The sequence below is a fragment of the Macrotis lagotis genome, chromosome X (genome assembly GCF_037893015.1).
Source record: "Macrotis lagotis isolate mMagLag1 chromosome X, bilby.v1.9.chrom.fasta, whole genome shotgun sequence".
NCBI lineage: Eukaryota > Metazoa > Chordata > Mammalia > Peramelemorphia > Peramelidae > Macrotis > Macrotis lagotis.
In genome coordinates, this window is record NC_133666.1 from 702,916,802 (window position 1) to 702,937,646 (window position 20,845).

General features: G+C 44.2%; 1 protein-coding gene across 3 annotated transcripts; it reads left to right on the forward strand.

Annotated features, from left to right (window-relative positions):
• Positions 1–9,333: 9,333 nt before the first annotated feature.
• LOC141497131 (uncharacterized) lies at positions 9,334–20,463 on the forward strand. Of its 3 annotated transcripts, XM_074199759.1 has the most exons (5): positions 9,545–9,637; positions 10,765–10,891; positions 11,091–11,168; positions 11,622–11,717; positions 14,128–20,462. In XM_074199759.1, the coding sequence occupies exons 1-5, from the start codon at positions 9,623–9,625 to the stop codon at positions 15,513–15,515; spliced, it is 1,704 nt and encodes a 567-aa protein (XP_074055860.1). In that variant the 5' UTR covers positions 9,545–9,622; the 3' UTR covers positions 15,516–20,462. The 3 variants fall into 3 exon arrangements, with proteins under 3 accessions (XP_074055863.1, XP_074055860.1, XP_074055861.1); XM_074199762.1 differs by lacking the exon at positions 10,765–10,891 and having other exon boundaries at positions 9,334–9,637; positions 14,128–20,463; XM_074199760.1 differs by lacking the exon at positions 11,091–11,168 and having other exon boundaries at positions 14,128–20,461.
• The last annotated feature ends 382 nt before the right edge of the window (positions 20,464–20,845 follow it).

Here is a 20,845-nt window from a genome sequence, read left to right on the forward strand (position 1 = left end):
CCAGGAGGGGGCCAGCCAGGGCATAGGCATGGAGATGGGAGAGGAAATTCTGCTTTTGAATAAAAGAGAAAGGCCAGTTTGGCTGGACTGATGGTCAATGAAAGGGTATAACTGAACGAAAAAGTGATTGTCAAGTTTGGGGATTGAGATGCCTGAGAGAATTCATGGGGAGCCCTTGGGGTATTGTTCAACATCATTTTGGCATCTCTTCAGAGGATGGGGGTGGTGGTGTTTGAGGCAGAGGATTACTAGACCACTGCAGTAGTCTAGACAACGGGGTGACAGAGGTAATGTCTGTGAGTAGAAAGAAAAGGGTGGACATTAGAGGAATAGGTATAAACCTGACAAAGCCTGGCAACTGATTGGATTTGTGAGATGTTGAAGAGTTACACGTTAAGGATGACTCCAAGGTTGAATACCTGGGTGATTGGAAAGAGGCTGATGCCTCTACAATGCAGTTAACCCACATTATGACTTTCTCCATCACGGGCTCAATGTAGTGTGAGTTGGTATAAGAAATCAAATGAGAATTTTGGGGGAATTTTTCAGAAGCTACAGAAGACGTGCAAAGGCTAGCAGGTAACAGAAAAAGTTTAGAAACTCATAAATGCGTATAATATATGTAAAAGATATCATATTAACATTTTATTTTTAATATAGTAATTCAGACTACTTTTGGGGGAAGAAGAGAGGCCAGAAAATGTTATGGGCATTTTTCAGCTCATGGGAACATAGTGCTACTATCCCCCATGATATGGAAGATAAGGGAAATTGAGAAGAGCAGAGGATTGAGGGAGAACAGGTTGAGTTTGAGATGGCTTTCCAATTGGCAGTAAGTGATGTGGTTCTAGAATTATGTGCTACTAGAATTCAGGGACGAGACTAAATTGCTTTTGATGGAAATGAGAATTAAATCAGGAGAGGTGAATAAATTATATAAATTATATAATTTAATTATATAAATTATGATGATAGAGAGAGAAGGGAAAATGATAGAGTTTTGTAAATAACACATAAAAATAAATAATAAATAACAGCAATAATGCTGGCATCATTGGTAACAGAAAAATACCTGGATAACTAAGGATTCAGAAAGCAACAGACATAAAAATAGCATTTTATTATCTTGTTCATCTTTATGTACATTTTGTACAACAAATAATAATGGGATTTCAGGGTTTGGGGGCATATATGATTAATATTCATTATTTTTGTAAATTTGAATTTTTCTTGATGACTATCTAGAATTTTTAAAGATCCATTTCTATTAAAATTTTATAGTAATTAAAAAATGAATCAAATTTTAAAACTTTACCTACATCTTCCATACTTAGCTTTTAAAAATGGATGTCCTGGGCAACTAGGTTGCACAGTGGATAGAGACCCGGCTCTGTGGTTAGGATGAACTGAGTTCAAATCAGGTCTCAGACACTTAATGATTAATTATCTAGCTGTGTGACATTGGGCAATGGTCATTGCCTTGCAACAACAAAAAAATTTAAAAAATGGATGCCTTTCATTTTTATATCACATTCATTCATCTAAATACAAAAATCTTCCATACTTAGACATTTTGGGGACTACTACACAGTCATAGCTCCCTCTGCATTAAAGAGAGAGGTGATCGGGGGCTGTAGGGTGAGAAAGGGAAACTAAGGAAGAGCTTGGGGGAAGAGAATTCAAGGAATTTCAGAGAGAAGGAAGACTCATAACTTGTTTAACGTTTTCACAAGGGACATAGTTCCATGTTGCTTTATTTGGCCAAATGACTTACAAGATTGTAAGACCCCATGCAAGGTATTCTTAGGCTCTCTAGATAAACTTCCTACTTCTGCAGAAAACATTCCATCAGAAATATATATAGCACATCTGAGAAATAGTCCTTCCTTAGGACATGGTGAATTGTGTTTTTAATTTGATGATTTTGTGGTTCTGGTAATAAAATCAGAACTATAAACTAGAACATTGTTATATTGAACTTGTATTAGGTCTTCCTATATGTTCTTGGAAGCTAAGAAGAAGATCTGGGAGGAAGAGTTCCTTCAGAGCTGTACTGAGAACACAACTTGATTCAGAAATATGCTTCTTATATTTGAGAACTATGGGGAAGACAGAAAGAACTCCACAGTTTGGCAATTGCAGCATAAGCTAGAATTTTGGCCATTTTCATCAAGATTTTCCAATAAATCAGTGGAGCCCAGCCTGCCAGAACTTTCCCAATATTTTTGAAATATTGCTGATGACCCCAACAACAATCAAGATTGGACAAAAGGACTCAGGCACATGACTACAAAATCTGCCCCTTGTAGTGATATCCCTTGTGCCAATAAGTTACAAGAGACATAGATTGTTTAGTTTTATTAGTAGCAGTAAATTCCTCTGAAAGTTTAAAGAGTCAGAAATTTTGTTGTTTTTTTGTTTTGTTTTTTAGGCTTTTGCAAGGCTATGGTGTTAAGTGACTTGCCCAAGGCCACACAGTGTTGGGGGCGGGGGGAAGAGGCTTGGAGGTCACTTAGCGGGGGAAACATAATCACCTTATAAGGGAATGTTACAGAACTCGGCCCCTCATTGAGTAAGAGTTCATGGGAGGGAGGACAGAGGGGATAAAAGTGTCTGCTGAGAGGTGGGGGGGGAGCGGGAATGTGATCACAGAAGAATAAAGACTCATTATCCACCTCAGGCGCTCTGTCTGGTTCTTCCCCCATCAAAGAGTGGGGGCCGGAGGTACCCCGAAGACTCATCATGCGTTGGACTGGTGAGTAAGAGGACGGACTAGCATAAAGAAGCCGGCGTTGTAAATAAAACCCCGGCAGGACAGCTAGATGGCGTAGTGGATAAAGCACCGGCCCTGGAGTCAGGAGTACCTGAGTTCAAATCCAGCCTCAGACATTTAATAATTACCTAGCTGTGTGGCCTTGGGCAAGTCACTTAACCCCATTTGCCTTGAAACCCCCCCCCCAAAAAAAGGATAAAGGATGGAGGCTTCCTTTCTCTTCCCTTTCTCCTTCCGCTCTAATCACGCTCCTTGCCGTGCTGGCCTGTCTGATTGTGCCCTGCTGCCTCCTTCTCTTTTGCCGAACGGGAACTTTCCAGTTCTGCCACCTGTTAGGATTGCAGCCTCGGCTAGTAGACAGCATGGGGGGCCGGAATAGTATTCCCGCCTTTGAGCCGGAGGAGAAAGGGGTCGTTGCAGCGCAGCTTTATAAACTCTGCGCTAAGCATGGCCGTAAATTACCTATCAAGACGTGCCGTGCTTTTGTTGAGAATATCTGGAACATCTGCCCTTGGGTGCAACATAGTGGGATCCAACCAGGTAAATGGAAGGTGGTAGGGCAGCAGATGGCCTCCTATAATGACACCTGCCCGGGAAAACTGACCCCCGAGGATTTTACAGTGTATAAGATAGTGGATGCAGCCCTGCATCCCCAGAAGGTGACTCTGGCACGACCAATCAGCACTCAGGTGGGTAGCTCGTTGGCGGGATCAGATTCAGAGAGCTCAGAGGAAGAGGGAAGGCCACCCCCTCCCCTGTATCCGTGGGAGGAACTTAGAAGAAACAATGGGGGAACAAGGGGCCCCCAGGGAGAAGATTCAGGGCCGGAAGTTTCCGAGCGCGGGAAGGGAGGGGTGCAAACAGTCCTCAGGGGTGGCAGGAAGAGGAGCGTGAGTAGGTGGGACCGGGAGGCTGCTGACGAGGAGGGAGGAGTCCGCGCTGATTGGACAGCTGCCGCGCCCCAGGCTTGGCGGCCCAGCCAGGAAACAGAGGCAAAAAATCCCCCGTGTTCCTTGTCCGCCCTTCAGAGATCCCCTCAAGGGCTCCGCCCATCCGGCCTACTTGCCACCAGTGCCTCCATAGCAATAGAGAAAGGGGAGGAGGTGGACTGGGATGACTGGGGCCTCTACCCGGTATTTACGGACCCCCTTACCGGAGCCCGAGACTACCGCCCTGTCCCTTTTAAGATGCTTAAGGAACTTAAGGAGGCCGTGACTAAATACGGCCCAAGCTCCCCTTATGTAAAAAGACCGATGCAAAACCTCTTTGCTACGCACCCTTGGACCCCTGCTGACTTTGACGAAATTGCAGCCGCGTGCCTGGATGCCTCCTTATATTTAGCTTTTAAGGCTCAGGCCCGCAGAGAGGCCTCTAAGCTGGCAAAATCCCGGGGTTATACTCCCCTGGATTTAGCCATTGACCTCCTGTGTGGAACTGGAGCCTATACTGACCCTGCTGTTCAGGCCCAGTATGGCCAGTTTGAGCTCGAGACTGTTAAAGAAACACATGTTGCAGCTTGGGATAAGATAGAAGAGCCAGAAAGATGGCTCCCTGTTTACAAGATAAGAGACCTTGATTAATGCCCAACCCTACGGGGTGAGAGGAATTTCTTCCTTTTTCAGGCCTTCTGATCGTCGTAGGGATCCTTGGAGGTGCTCCATCTGAAGGAAATCCGACATGGGGAATACTCCGAGTTATTCCCTCTCCCCTTCCGGTAGCACGGAACTCCCCGATCTACCCTCGCTTGCTAGTGACCAATACATCGATGGGGCTCCCTTCTGCATATATGGACCCCGCTGAAGCACCGGTCCAGAACTCCTTCTGCTGGGACCTGAACAACTCCCTATGTTTCGACATCGGGGAAGAAAATCGGTCCTGGAACTTCAACTCCACAGGGCAGAACGATTTTAACTATAGCACTGCCCCGACTGACCCCTGCGTCGGCCTTTTCCCGCAGACGACTGTCAGCCCAGCAGGGACAAAAAAGGGGACCCAGCTCCGAGGCCTTCTGGGTTGGCGACCCCTGGTGAATCAAACTCAACGGGACTTCACGATTCCTCGGTGGGGCCCCTCATGTGTGGCCACAGGGGAAGACATCGAGGATCCCATACCATGGAGGGATTGCCAGATGGCGGGAGGGTACCCCCTTGAGGGTGAACAAGGACGCTGATTCTGGGAATCACCCTACTTGTTGTCTGTTTCTGCCGCCTAGCTAGGCGACAGAGGGGCTATATGCTTCTTACTCAGAAAGCCTTCATGGCCATGGAGACGGGGGAGGATCCCCAAGTCTGGCTAGCCGCCATGCATGACATGTGACACCTAGGGGTAAGACGAGGTAAACCCCAAGACGGGCAACCTCTCCTAACCCAGCCACCTAAGACAGGCCCTGAGGGTGTCGGGCGCCTAGGACGGGCAAGGTCCTGGGTTGAAGGAGATGACCTAAGACAGGGTTCCTCGCCCCCGGCTATCAGAGGCCAGTAGAAATGACACCGCTTAAGGCTAACCTCAGCACCGCTTAAGGTCACACCAAGTGATAACCTTGTAAAACAGAAAGGGGGAGATGTTGGGGGCGGGGGGAAGAGGCTTGGCGGTCGCTTAGCAGGGGAAACATAATCACCTTATAAGGGAATGTTACAGAACTCGGCCCCTCATTGAGTAAGAGTTCATGGGAGGGAGGACAGAGGGGATAAAAGTGTCTGCTGAGAGGTTGGGCAAGAGCGGGATGTGATCACAGAAGAATAAAGACTCATTATCCACCTCAGGCGCTCTGTCTGGTTCTTCCCCCATCAAAGAGTGGGGGCCGGAGGTACCCCGAAGACTCATCATGCGTTGGACTGGTGAGTAAGAGGACGGACTAGCATAAAGAAGCCGGCGTTGTAAATAAAAACCCGGCAACACAGCTAGGTCATTATTAAGTGTCTGAGGCTGGATTTGAACTCAGGGACTCCTGACCCTAGGGCCAGTGCTCTATCCACTGCACCACCTAGCCACCCCAAGAGTCAGAAGTTTAAGGGTAAATGGAATACTTTTCTTCTCGACATTTGCATTTGGTTCCATAATGTTTGAACTCATCATCCCTGGGATTGCAGAAACAGAACCAGGTCTACAATCAGCCCTTCCTCATTTTTTGGATTTTTACCATGTTCAGAGTCAATTCCTCTTTTAAAATTCTGTGCAGTGTAATTATACTTTCCCAATCCCTGACATAAAAATAAGAGTCCTTCATTTGTGCTGTCTAGGGTTTTCAGAAGCCACCTCAGAATTATTCCTGTATAACCCTTACCTATCATAACTGAATGGCCTCTGGAATGTGCCACCAGGTTCCAGAGATACCATGGGGTTTGATGACCCTAGGCCAGTTTTCCATTTGTGCAGTTGAAGTCTTTGCCTCACTTCCCTCTGGCTGTATGGATCTTGTAAAAAAAGCCATTTTAGTTTCAATGTTTAATCATTCTATAGCTTTAATAGGACAATGATTACTAGAAATTTGGAGACATGGTGCCATGAATGTAAAAGAATAGACACCCTACAAAACAGATCCAATATATAGAACTGGGCACAGCACTCTAATCATTTGGACTTTATTCCTCTCTGGGCATGACCAGAGGATATGCAGCCAAAAGGGACTATTTGTGCTGAGCTTGAGAAGTTAGTACAAGATGCAACCCAGATCATAGGACAACCAACCAGCGCCATTACCTCCCTGCAAGTGGAGAGTGACTCTCTTTCAGGGATGGGGTCAAATCACTGCTGGTGCTATATTTCCTCACTGCTGCCCTAGGAGGAACATATGCCACATCAACCAAAGATGCCTGCATTAACGAGGCAGGAGATTTTTATTCCCAATATCTATGAGTTTCAGCAAATTGAGTCAGACATTGCACTACTTGTCAACAAAACCTATACACAAAACTATGGCTCTTGGGATCCCTCTTCCTGGTTTTCTTCATTATTTTGCTGTTTTTAAGGGGATGGCATTGTTATCCCTGTAATATTAATTTGGTTAGCATTATCATTTTTTTCCATATTCAACTCTAATTTTGGTGTCAAAGCACACTCAAAATTGATTCCTAGATATATGATGGCAGTTTAAAATATGTTAGAGATGATGTGCCCCAGATCTGCTTCTATGATTATGCTTTCTACCATTATAGATTAAGCCTTTAGATAAGTTAGGTCTTTAGGTAAGGTAATTCATGAGACAAGTCTCTCAAGGATCAAAAGAGGAATTGTGGAATATTGATTTTCTAACAGTTATCTACTTTCAATCACATCCATTAATAAAGTTTAATGCTTATAAAGCACAGTAGATTAAGAAATGTGTAAGGATGATAGGCAGAGTGACAGGGAGTTGGCTCCAGCCAGGTTAGCTGTCATCTAATGTCTCAATTTCTTTTTTAATTTCTTTATTTTGAATTTTACAATTTTCCCCCTAATCTCACTTCCCTCCCCCACCCCCCACAGAAATCAGTCTGTTTAACTTCTCCATTTTTCCAGATGAACTCCTCCAGAGTTTACAACAGCTAAACTGTAGCTTACAGGTCATATTGACGATGGTAATGATATAATAATGGGGGCAGCTGGGTGGCACAGTGGATAGAGCACTGGCCCTGGAGTCAGAAGGTCCTGAGTTCAAATGTGACCTCAGACACTTAATAGCCTAGTTTGTGAGCTTGGGCAAGTCACTTAACCCCACTGACTTAAATTAAGGGAAAAAAAAAGAATGTTTGTCCTTCATTCCCAATCATGACATCAGGGATCCCATGATTTGGATTTGAGTGGAGGAGGGGGCTGTGCTTAATCTATATGGGTGCTAGGTCACCAACCTCACTTTCTCCTCTGGCATCATCTGGATCCAGTAGTCAGATATGAATCAGGAGGGTGGAGATTTCCCTGGAGGTGAAGCAGTCAGGGTTAAATGATTTGTCTAGGGTTACACAGCCAGTAAATGTCTAAGGCTCGATTTGAACTCCTGTCCTCCTGACTCCAAGACCAGTGCTCTATCCACTGCACCTTCCCAACTCATAGTGATTATAGGTCACCTGAGACTCACCTGTCCAAGTTCCCCATACTTGGAAAGTTCCCCTGTTCTTGACACAAGATGACTTTCTGTGATGCCAATGGAGAGTCCCCAAATACTCCCAATCAGTTAGAGTATAAACCCCAAGAGTCTATATCTTGGTCCTCCAGGAGGGATCAATGCTCCTCATTAGAGGGCAGCTAGGTGGCACAGTGGATAGAGCACTGGCCTTGGAGTCAGGAGGACAGGATTTAGAATCCAGCTTCAGTCACTCGACTCTCACTAAGCTGTGTGACCTCGGGCAAATTAGTTAACCCTGATTGCTTCCCATCTGGGACCACCTCCAGTCGACTCGGTAGGAGAAAGTGAGGCTGGGGACTTAACAGCACTCCCTCACTCAAATCCAGTTCGTGTGCTTGTCTTGGTCTTCTCTGAAAACAAGGGACAAAGGGGCAGCAAACCTGGAGTCAGGAGGACCCAAGTTCAAGTCCTACCTCAGACACTGAATTGCCTGTGTGACCTTGGGCGAGTCACTTAACCCTATTGCCTTAAATTAAAAAAAATAAAATGAAGGACAAACATTGTTATTATAATTCTCCTCATTTACTGTTTTGTTCCCCATTCTGCTCTTGCTCATTTTTACCTAGGAGAATGCTCTATCAATATAGTGCAGGGGCCTTGGAGCCAGCCACTGCTGACCTGCTGATGACGTTCTCGCCTCTTTGCCTCAATTTCCCTTCTTTGAAGTATTTAATCCGGGATTACCGGAGACAGCGGCGGCTAAATGGCAGAGCAGGTAGGAATAATGGGCCTGGAATACGGAAAGAGCTGGGTTCAAGTCCAGCTCGGACCCCAGCAGGTCACCGGGAGACCACGGGGCACGCGCAGGTGCTAAGTCCAGGTGCCCTCCCCGAGCTTGTGGCAGAGAACCCGCCCCGGGCCCCTTCCAGCCGCAGAGCTCGGTGTCTTGGGGAAACACCAATTGCCGGGGCAAAGGTCAGGACGATGGGGGCCCCGGGGGCAAGGTCAGGGCCGAGGGACTGGGCCAAGGTCACTCGTGCGAGTGTCACGTGCCTGAGGCCCCCACCCCGGGCCAGTGCCCCCTCAGGGGCTGACTCCCCACCAGGTACTGCCCTAGTGCGGCTGTGGGGGTCCGCACCAGGGTGGAGGCAGGGTCTGAAGAGAGGGGGCCCGGCAGGCCTGGGCACCGCTTGGGGGGGGGTTCGGTGCTGCCCAGAGCCGGCCACTAGGGGGCGGCCGCCACGGCTCTCCCCGCGCACGCGCTCTCTACAGTCACCGACGCACCCCTGGGGGGGCAGGAGGGAAGCGGGCCGGGCATGCGCACCAGGCCAGGCGCGAGGGCCCCGCCCACGACTCCATTTCCCAGAAGGCCGTGGCTGTCAGCCCACGCTTCCCCGCCCGCTGGGCCGGGGTCTGCGTCACGTCCGGTCCCGCGCCCAGCCACTTCCGCCCTCAGCTACCCGGCCGGCCCGGGCGTGCAGAGCGGCCCAGGTCAGGGTGCGCCCGGGATGGGCCCCCGGGATGGGCCCCCGGGATGGGCCCCCGGCGCGGATCCGGAGCGCGTGGCCGAGGCGTCCGAGGCCTCCGAGGGACGAGGGGGCGGGCTTGGGCTAGTCGCGCAGACTGTCGCGCGCGCCCATTGGCCAGCCCCGCGCCAATCAGCGTGCTCCCGTCGGTGAGAGGCCTGCGCCTGCGCAGCGCCCGCCCCGCCCCCCAGTCTGAGACAGGAACTAATCGGCGCCAAGTCCCGGCCGCGGGGGGGGGGCCCGGGAGGGGGGTCACCTGCCCCCCCAGGCCGCGGGACAAGCATGGCCCCCGGCCAGGTGAGTGAGAGCCCCCCAAACCCGGAGGGCGCCCCGGGGGTGCCGTGGGGAGACCCCTCCGGGGGCCGCCCCGGGGTTGGGGCCCAGACTGGGGTGAGGAGTTGGAGGGGCTCCAGGGGTGTGTGCGCGCCGGAGCGGGGGCGCGGAGCCGGGCCCGGGGACGGGGGCCCGGGGGTCCCAGGACCGGAGCCGCCCCGCGGCCCCTGCACCCCAGTTCGGCGCTGCAGGACCTGCTTGGACCCCGGCAGCCCCCCATGCTTCCTGCACCCACTGGACCGTCCCCTTCCCGCCAGCCGCCGTGGTAATTAGGAGACTCAGAATGTTCCGTCTCTCTGATTTGGACCGTAGCTTGCATTTCTTCCTTGTACTTATCATTTGGATCCTTTCCTCATTTAACTCGGAAATGAGACCTTTACCAGAGAAACTTCCCGAAGTTGGTTTGTGCTTCCTTGTGTGGCCCCGACTCTTCTTCTTTCTGTAGTTGTGAAGCATGAATTTCTTTCCTTGCTCCTCTCCAGGGCTTTTGATGTGACGGTCAAGGCCCAGCTAGAGCTTCTCCCCGAGATGGGGGTCTAGCCCTTGTTTTTCCCACGTGGTTTTCCAATTTTCTCCACATTCTCTGTTGAATCATCTTTGCCCTGGTTGTGGGGGTCTGGGGGCTCATTGGATACAATCCCTTCTCATTTCTTTCCATGTCATGAGTCTATTCTGTCCCACTGACCACCTCTCTGGTTTCATGAGTATCGCTTTGTAGTGTAGTTTGAGATCTGATTATAGCTGGCCCCCTTTTCTTTACCATTTTTTCCCCATTTTCCCCCTTAAGATCCTTAATCTTCTCTTCTTTTAGATTTGTTTGTTACTTAAAATTTTTTTTTATTTATTTAAGGCAATGGGGTTAAATAAATGACTTGCCCAAGAATGAAAGCTTCTTGAGGACAAGGGTCATCTTGGGTTTTTTTTCCTCTGAATCTACAGTGTATGTTAGTGCAGGATGCTTAATTCATGCTTTTTCCTTCTGTCACTTGCTGAGAGCCCCATGCCGTGTCCTCCTTGCCCACTGCCCCTCTCTTCCCGGGACTACGGGTGGGAAGATTCCTGGGTCGATACAGATATTTTTGGTGTTTCAGGAATCAGTCACATTCCAGGATGTGGCTGTGGAATTCACTCAGCAGGAATGGCGAAGCTTAAATCAATCTCAGAAAGACTTGTACAAGGAGGTGATGCTGGAGAACTATGGGAATGTGGTCCACCTGGGTAAGGATGGCTGCCCCACCTTGCCTTGCCTCTTCTGAGTACTGGGGGCAAGGATCTTGAGCTTTGAGCAACTATTTGACAAGTGGAAATCAAAGAGGCCTCATCTTTTTGTGACCAAGGGATAGGTTATTTGAACTGCCTGGTTCCACTGGAAACTAGGAACTTGCCTTGTTGGTGAGATTGTGTCTTTCTCCTTCAGTGGTGTTACAGGTCCAAGATTCTCACCTAACATCCTATGGCCAATATACAGAAAAGGATCCCATTGCCTTAGTAAAGGGTGAGTCAAGCAAACAGTTTATTTCCAAGCCCAACCCCATAAGCCATTTCTTCATGTTTTCTAGTAAGACAACATAAAGTATCTTTTGGAGGTCCAAAATATTCTCTGGACTTCCTAGAAGGCCTCCTTCCTTCCACAGAGATGGACTGAGAATTTAATTCTTTTCTTGCATTTTTATGAATGCTTTTTTTTTTTTGCAAGGCAGTGGGGTTCAATGATATAAATGCTTTTTTAAAAATGCTACCATCTTTTCCTGAAATATCATCCCTGCACCCTCCTGTTGAACTTTCACTAGTGACAGATTGCAACAAAGCCAGGAATTTGACAGTGTAAGCAACAGTCCATGCTTGCCTAGCCCCACATTTCTGCCTAGAGTAGGAAGGGGTCTTTGTTTTAGAATGGAATTCTGATGTAGCTTAGTGTTCCCAGTACTTTTCCATTTTCAATGAGCAGGATTTGCAGTCTTCAACCCAGATGTGATCAACCAGTTGAAGCAAGGAGAAGCAGCTTGGACGCCAGAAAGAGGCCACCCAAAAAACTCCTCTCAAGGTGAGTTCATGGAGACAAGGCAGCTCTATTCATTTGAAAAAGACATTTGTAAAATGGGACACAGACGGGTCTCCTCACAGCACCCTAAGGCCTGTGGACAAGTACTAAAGCTGTCTTCCTAGAGCTTCATCTTTCATTCAGTAGGCAATGCTGATGGCAGCTGTCACTTCATGTGTCCCTTGTAGAAAGTCAATTTCTCAGTCAAGGACATTGGTTTTACTCTTCTCTTCCTGGGTATTACCTTATCTTTAACAGTCATCCTTGTATTCCATCTGCATCGATTTGGGGCATGGAGTTAAGTGACTTGCTCAAGGTCACACAGCTAGTAAGTATTAAGTTTCTGAGACTGGATTTGAACTCAGGTCTCCCTTACCATTACACCACCATTCTCTTTTTTTAATAAGTGGCTTGCCTTAAAAGTTTACTAATTCCCTTTTTGCTTCTGTATCTCTGATATTTTCTGAGTATTTTGAAGATAGATGTTATTAAAAAAGAAACTGTCATCCTTGTCCTTCTTTCTTCAACCCAAGTCACTTGCCTAGTTTCCCTGACATTTCTGGGCCCATGTGTGGCTCTTGTGAAGGCAGAGCACTGGGTTCATCTGATCAAACTTGGTCATTTCTAGTCCCATTATAGGAGTAAATTTTGTGTCCTCATTTTACATAAAGTTGCTGTGAATCCTTTCTTTTTTGTAAGTTCCCCCCCCCCAAGGCAATGGAGTTAAATGACTTGCCCAAGGTCACACACAGTGGATATAGCATAGACCCTGGAGTCATCTTGATAATCATGGCATGGTCAGTTTTGAAGTACTAATTCTATATTATGTTGCTTTTTCAAAAAGATGGCCAGGCAAAGTGCTGCCATCAGTATGAGTGACAATGCCTATTTCTCAATATCTGTACCAGTAATTTTTAACTCTCTTTATTCATCTCATCAGCATATTGTGAGAACTCAGAATTGTCTTTGTTTTAACTTTTCTGATGAATGTTTCAGATTGTTATTGATAATTTGTAGTGCCTGTTTTTGACCATTCAGATATTTAGAATTTGACCTCATGAAATTTGATTCAATTACTGTGAAGTCAAATCAGATTTTTAGCAGAAATATTTAAAGCAACATGTTTTCCTTATAGTTATTACTTAGCTTCTTTATTCTGATGTCTTGCTTTCTGTCACACAGAAACTCTTCAGGTTACTATAATCTGATTAATCTTCTTTGTCTCCTAGAATTTCTTCTATTAATTGAATGGATAAGAATTTTCCTCTTCTCCACAACTGCAGTGAATATACCTCAGTATATGCATGGTTCTCAGATCTAGAAGGAAGAGCAGGCCCGTGGGGTAACAGTCAGGATCCAAGAAAATTTTTGCAGGCTAGACCATGGGACTGGGATGATTGAGATGGAATTTAACAGGAATAAATGAGAAACTTTATCCCTGGGTGCCAGACATCAAATCCACAAAACAAGATGGTCACAGAACTTATTTAAAGAAAGACCTGGGAATTTAGCAAACTTTAAGCTAAATGTAATTTAAAAGCATCACCTGGTAGCCAGGAAGGCTAATATGACCATAGGATACATGAAGGGAGGTGGCGAAGGGTCCAAGAGCAAACTGGGTGACCCCCTCTTACAGCATTTATGGAAAGGATTCTGGGCCAGCTGGAAATTTGACTCTATACTTTAAGGCCCTTTTCCTCCTCTTGACACAGAAAATAAGGAGTGATCATTTAGGGGAAGCCAGATAATGGTAGCTTTTAGGTATCTGCCCCAGGAAGTTTGCATTTATACTGGAGGATGCCAGAGAAACAACAGTTAAACAGGGTCCTGTCACGTCCCTGAGATAGTAGGGAAATGAATCCAGCCATCTTGTGCCACCACTACTGAGGAGGAAGCTACCTTACTACATCTGTGAGTTGATTAGCATTGTCTTCATCATTGCTTATTCATTGTCTTAGAGTTCCTCTTAGCTCATCTTTCAACCCATATCCATTCTCTTTATTTTTGTTTAGTCTCCTTCCTTCCTATCCTTTCCCCTTCATCTCAATAAAAGGAATATATTTGCAAGTTGCAAAAGCCTTTAACTCTTTGTTGATGTTCTCTTTCATTTCTTTAATTCACTCAAATGTCAACCACTTATACTACAGTGAGGATTTGTTCATAAATCAAACATTTGTCCTTTTAAACTGTCCTTAGAAATAGTTTAATCTTGAATCTATATTCATTTAAATGTATTGATTTTCTACCATTTTACCTTTACATAACATATACTGAGTATTGTAATGCTTAGACAAATGAAACTGTCCCCTCAAGAGAGCAGGCAGGAGAAAAGTTACAAAGCTTGTGAGCAGATCTTGGGAACTGGAGGAAAGGAGACAGTATTAATCAGCCCCTTCCTTGTTCTTCCTTTCAGGTAGTAAAAGAGTTACTCAGCATCAGAAAGTTTGTACTTCAGAGAAACGATATCGATGTAATGACTGTGGGATGACTTTCCTTGAGTACAAAAAACTTGCTGAACATCAGAAAATCCTTTCTGAAAGAAAACTTTATGAATGTCATGAATGTGGGAAGTCCTTCCGGGAGAACTCCAAATTTATTGTACATCAGAGAATTCATACTGGAGAAAAACCTTTTGGATGCAGTAAATGTGGAAAGGTATTCCGTCAAAACTCACAACTAATTCGACATCTGAGAATTCATACTGGAGAGAAACCATATAAATGTATTAAATGTGGAAAGGGCTTTCACCAGAGCTCTGACCTTATTCGACATCATAAAATTCATATTGGAGCAAAGTGTTATAAATGTAAGGAATGTGAGAAGACTTTTCTTGAGAGCTCAGCACTTGTTCGACATCAAAGAATTCATAAAAGAAAGAAAACTTATGAATCCAATGAATATAAGACCTTCCATGAGTGCAAACAATTTACTGAACCTCTGAGAGTTCATAGAGGAGAAAAACCTGAATGTATGGAATCAAGTGGCAAGGAATTCAATCTAAAGAAACCACATCAGAAAACTACCACTGGAGAGAAACCTTGTGAACAGAAGGTGTGTAGGAAGGCCTGTGAGAGCTCAGAATTTCCTGCACATCAGCGAATCCAACCTATAGAGAAATCTTATGAATGTAATAAATGTGAAAAAGTTTTCCTCCAGAGCCCAGATCTTATTCACCATCAAAAAGTTCATGTTGGAGATAAACCTTTTGAATGTTGTGAATGTGGGAAGGCCTTTCGCCTAAGGAAACAACTTATTCAGCATGAGATAATTCATACTGAAGAGAAACCTTATAAGTGTAATAAATGTGAAAAGACCTTTGGCCGTAGTGCACAACTTACGGTGCACCAGAGAATTCATACTGGAGAGAGACCTTATGAATGCAAAGAGTGTGGCAAGGCGTTCAATGAGAACAAACAACTTATTGTACATCAGAGAATTCACAGTGGAGAGAACCCTTATAAGTGTAACAAATGTGAAAAAGCTTTCCGTCTGAAGACATTACTCACTAGACACCAGAGAATTCATACAGGAGAAAAGCCTTATGAATGTAAAGAATGTGGGAAGACATTTGTGGAGAGTTCAGCACTTATTCGACATCAGAGAATTCATACTGGAGCAAAACCTTATGAGTGCAAAAAATGTGGGAAGGGCTTTCGCCAGAGCTCACATCTTACTCAGCATGAGCGAACTCATACTGGAGAAAAACCTTATGAATGTAATGAATGTGGGAAGGCATTCTGTCTGAAGACACAACGGACTCGACATCAGAAATGTCATATTAGAGAGAAATCTCATAAATGAAATTAATTTTTTTTAGGTTTTTTTTTTTGCAAGGCAAATGGGGTTAAGTGGCTTGCCCCAGGCCACACAGCTAGGTAATTATTAAGTGTTTGAGACCGGATTTGAACCCAGGTACTCCTGACTCCAGGGCTGGTGCTTTATCCGCTACACCACCTAGCCGCCCCCTGAAATTAATTTTTAAAGTCTTTTTCCTTAAGAGTTAACAACTTGCTCTCCATCAAAAAGTTCTTATATACCTAGCAGTCATTCATGTGGGAAGACTTTCCATCTGAGGACATCAAAGCTTATTTTACCTTAGGACATTCATATTGGAGAAAAACCCTATTGATGCAGAGAAATATGGGCATAGGGGGTGATGAGATCAGTTGGAGACAAACTTTGTTAATCTTTTGTTTGCATCAGAAAGGGAATCCTCCTGCCTCCTTCCACATCTGAGGGCCTGACCTTCAACTTGATTTGGATTACATTGTTTTTTGGTGGGGCAACCAGGGAGCACAGGTTCTGGAAGACCACCCAAAATAGACCCCTCCCCAAGAGGCAAAATCTCCAGTGAGTAACTTGGGTCATTCCCAGGTCACACCCCCTCCCATGGGCTCTGGGAGAGAATTTAAGGAGATTGCAGGAGAGGTTCACCTTTTTGACCTTCCAGCCAATTCAGTCAGCAATCCACGTTGTCTTCTCTTAAAACTCTAATTTTTCTATCAATTTCTTAATATCCTTTAATCTCATATTTTCTTTCCAAAACCTACTTTCCTGAGTCTGAGTCATAATTCTTTGTGGGGCAGAACTGAGCCCAAGAAACAAATCAGCAGCTATACAATGAAGATGGGAAGTCCAACCAAGGTACACATCTTTCTAAACATCAGAAAATTTATAGTGGAGAGAAACATTATCAATGTAATAGTTATGCAAAGAACTTCTGGGAAAGGAAAAAATGAAATAAGTAGAGTGTTGTATAGATTTATCGATGGGGGTGGCTAGGTGGCACAGTGGATAGAGCACTGGTCCTGGAGTCAGGAGTATCTGAGTTCAAGTCCAGCCTCAAACACTTAAGAATGACCTAGCTGTGTGGCCTTGGGCAAGTCACTTAACCCCATTGCCCTGCAAAAAAACCCCTAAAAACAAAAAAGATTTATCAATGTATTGAATATACAAAGGCTTTTTTCAAATGAATTTTTAAAAAATCAGGAAATTTTCTTAAAAAGGAGTCTTCAATTAGGAGTTAAAAATTTAATCCACAATAGGAGATCACATTGGAAATTAGCATGAAGGTGGGAAGGCCTTCCAAGGTTAACCTGATGAGTTCAAAACATATTCAAGGGATGGCTAGGTGGCACAGTGGATAGAGCACCGGTCCTGGAGTCAGAAGTACCTGAGTTCAAATCCGACCTCAGACACTTAATAATTACCTAGCTATGTGGCCTTGGGCAAGCCACTTAACCCCATTGCCTTGCAAAAAAAAAAATTCAACATCAAAAAATTCATAGTAGAGAAAAAAAGATTTTCTGGTGATTATTACCACTCATCTTAAACTTCATCCAGGAATGTTCTGTTCAGATGAGAAACTTTATGAGTATAATGAATTTGGGAAGACCTTTCTCGAGAAATCACAACTTTTCTTGATCAAAATCTTAGAAGGGATAGAATGAATGTCTTTATTGGGGAAGTGTTTTCCTCAGAAGTAAAAATCTTAATGTCATAAATCTAGAAAGACTTATAAAATATTGTGAAGGAGATAAAACAACTAGGAAAATGGCAGCTAGGTGATAGTGGGTAGAGTGCAGGTTGGAGTCAGGAAGACCTAAGTTCAAATCTGACCTCTCACTGTGTGTTCAGGTGCAAGTCATTAAGTCATTTTGCCTCAGTTTCATCACTGTAAAATGCAGATAATAGCAGGACATACCTCCTGGGGTTATTGAGGGGATCAAATGAGATAATACATATACTTTGTAAATCTTAAAAGTGTTCTATAAATGCTAGCTACAATAATAATGCATTTGATCATAGGAAGAAAAGAATCCTGATCATCACTTATGAGACTGATAAAAGGGTATGGTATTTTATACAGTTAATTTAAATGAAAGTAAGTTATTTAGCAAATTTAGATATTTGCATTGAGTTGATATTAAAATGAACAATATTCAATTTTAAAGGAACAAAGTCCAGACTTAGGGGCAGCTAGGTGGTATAGTGGACAGAGCATTGGCCCTGGAGTCAGGAGGATGTAAATTCAAATCCAGACTCAGAACTTAATACTTAGCTGTGTAACCTTGGGCAAGTCACTTAAACCCAGCAAAAACACACAAAAAAATCCCAAACAAAAAACACAAACTTAGAGGGGACTTTTCAGATTCTTCCTCCAGCCTGCCATTTTATGAACCGGGGAGGTTCAAACCTCAATCCTCTGATTACAAATGCAAATTGACTTTCCCTCCTCCAAAGTGCCTTCTGAGGGGCAAGAAAGATTTTTTAATAAGATATTTTTCTTCCTAGCTTGGTAAGTTAGATTCACATTTTTAAAACAAACAAAATATCTAGGCTTTATGATTTAAGCCATTTGAATTCCCAATTGACCCTTTGTTCTCCTTGTGAGATCTCAACCTAGTTTATTTCCCCATACCCTCTCACCTGGACTATTTCAGTAATTTCCTCTTTGGTCTGCCTACCTCTAGTCCATCCTCTGCACAGCTGCCAGAGGGATTTTTCTGAAGCTCAGCTTTCCATTACTGCTTTAGTCTTCTTACACTTTAAGCCCCTTGACCTCTGCAGTCCAAGCATACTGGCATATTGCCATTGTACCTCTGGTGTTCTGTCATTGGTCTCCAAGCCTGGCATGAACTTTTTCCTCACTACCAATTCTTGGAGTTCCTGATTTCCATTAAGATTCAGCAACATGGGGGCGGCTAGGTGGTGCAGTGGATAGAGCACCGGCCCTGGAGTCAGGAGTACCTGAGTTCAAATGCGGCCTCGGACACGTAATAATTACCTAGCTGTGTAGCCTTCGGGAAGCCACTTAACCCCATTTCCTTGCAAAAACAAAAACAAAAAAAAGTTTCAGCAACATGGGAGTGATGACCAACCTTGCTCATTCCATCAGTGCAACAATAGGGACAATGTTGGCCTATCTGTGATGGAGAATACCATCTGTATCCAGAGAAAGAATTGCAGAATTTGAAAAAAAGACCAAAGACCTTTGATTTAGTGGGGGGGGGAAATCTGTTGTCTTACTATGTAATTCTATCCCTTGTACTTTATTTTTCTTCCTTAAGGATATTATTTCTCTCTTATCACATTCAACTTACATCAATGTATACCACAGACATATTGGGAAGACTAACAGCTGCCTTGGGGGGGGCAGGGAGGGAAGGAAGATTAGGGGGAAAATTGTAAAACTCAAATAATAAAAAAAAAAAGATTCAGCTCAAATAGCACCTGTTTCTCCTGGGCCCTTGGCTACTAGTTCTGCTTCATCCTGAAATGTCTTGTATTGACTTTGTATGTGTTCTCTCCGTGTGTGTGTGTGTGTGTGTGTGTGTGTGTGTGTGTGTAATGGGTCTCCTCCTCTAGAATGTGAGTTCCTTGATGGCAGGAACTATTTTTTTTTATATTCCCAGCCCTTAAGTGTCTCACACATAGTAAGCACTTTAAAAATTGCTCATTGCTTGATGGGTTGATAGCAGTGGAGCAGAGTTTTGGGAGCCTGGGTCTCTAAGCTGTTTGACACAGTTGCAGCAAGAAGACTCAAGGCAGTCACACTGCCTGATGGAACAACATTTTCTTCTTCAATATATATAGGGATTTCATGCATACCAATATTTATAGGTTTATCTGTAAAGGAAGGATTTCAGAAAAATTCCTTGAATAAAACAGATTGTAAACTCTGTCCAAATTTAACAGGACTGCCTCTCCCTGAGACATACAAAAGGCTTCAGCATTATGAAATCTTTGAAAAATACAGCACTGGGAATTCCAAGGAGATGTCAGAATATATACAGGAAAAACAGATACAAGATGGGGTCAGATAGAATTCCAGGGAAATTAATAGTTTTGCTGCCCTTACCATACACAGGAATATATGAAAAAGATAGTGAGAAAATAGTATGGGGGACCAATATGTGAACTCTAACAGCCTTAGTTACATGGGAAAGAATTAAAAAAGTCACAGAAATTGTGGCTTCTACCAACAAGGCCTGAAAGAAAAATTGGTTATTGTAAGAGTTAACGGATGGGTGGACAAGCATAAAGACCCTCACTATAGATTGTTAAGGAAGTGTATCGAAAAACATTACTTACACAGAAAATATTAAAAACTTTCCATTAAAAGAATTGCTTAATAACTTTAAATGAATTAACAATTATACAATATAGTAATAAATAAGGTAACAGACAGGTTAAGGTCATCATGGTCTGAGTAGGGATAAGAAGTCAATTAACTATGATTATTACTTAAACTTGTAATCACATGATTAAAACTTGTAACCACATGAACTATGATTGATGATGAAAATTGTCCACTCTTGTAACCAAGGAAATGAGCTCAGCTTGCTTGAAACATACATGATTCTGAAACTATAAAAATAAATCCAAGCAGCTGACAGTCAACCTGCTCCTGCCTTTACCCACTTGTTGACTCAACTCATTTTGCCGACTCTATCCCTCCTGTCAGGTTCCAAGAACCCCGCGGAGGCTGGACCCCCGCAGCAGAGCACAAGAAGCTAATTGTTTTTCTCTTGCATTCACTACCTGACTAACCCATGCTCATTGTTGCTCATTCATGTTTTCATGCCGACCCGTACTCCACTTTTTGATTAATTTCTTGCCTGCAATGTATAGACAGCTTCTCATGGCTACCATATAACTCTCCTGCCCTCTGGGTATTATTTGCTGTTCAACCATTCTTCGAAGCTCTTTCATTAAAGTTGCCAAATGTCCATGTATGTGTTGATTTAATTTGGAGGGCCTTTCTATGTTCTTCAAATTTTCCTTATTCTTTCCAAGAAATGATATATAAACTGCAATTGTTTTTTTTAAACTACAATTATTCTTGTAGTTCTCACATACTTATTGTATAAGCTCTACAATGTGAGATGGCCAACCATTGTCTCTTTTGGATTCTAGGTACGGTACTAAGTCATCCACCTGACTCTTCTCCAGGGCCATCTGGGTCCAGTGACCAGATATGGATCAGAATGACTGGAGATAACCCTGGATGTGAAGCAATCAGGGTTAAGAGACTTTACAAGGTCACACAGATAATAAGTGGCAAGTGTCAGTCTGGATTTGAACTCCAGTCCTCCTGATTCCAAAGTCAGTACTCTCTCCATTATGCC

Bases quoted from the DNA above. Each gene is read 5' to 3' on its own strand.
- LOC141497131 (XM_074199762.1), top strand. From the start codon at position 9,349: ATGGGCCCCCGGCGCGGATCCGGAGCGCGTGGCCGAGGCGTCCGAGGC. The intron at 9,638-11,090 runs GTGAGTGAGAGC...TTTCTCCTTCAG, and splicing joins CAAGCATGGCCCCCGGCCAG to TGGTGTTACAGGTCCAAGAT. The intron at 11,718-14,127 runs GTGAGTTCATGG...TCTTCCTTTCAG, and splicing joins CCCAAAAAACTCCTCTCAAG to GTAGTAAAAGAGTTACTCAG.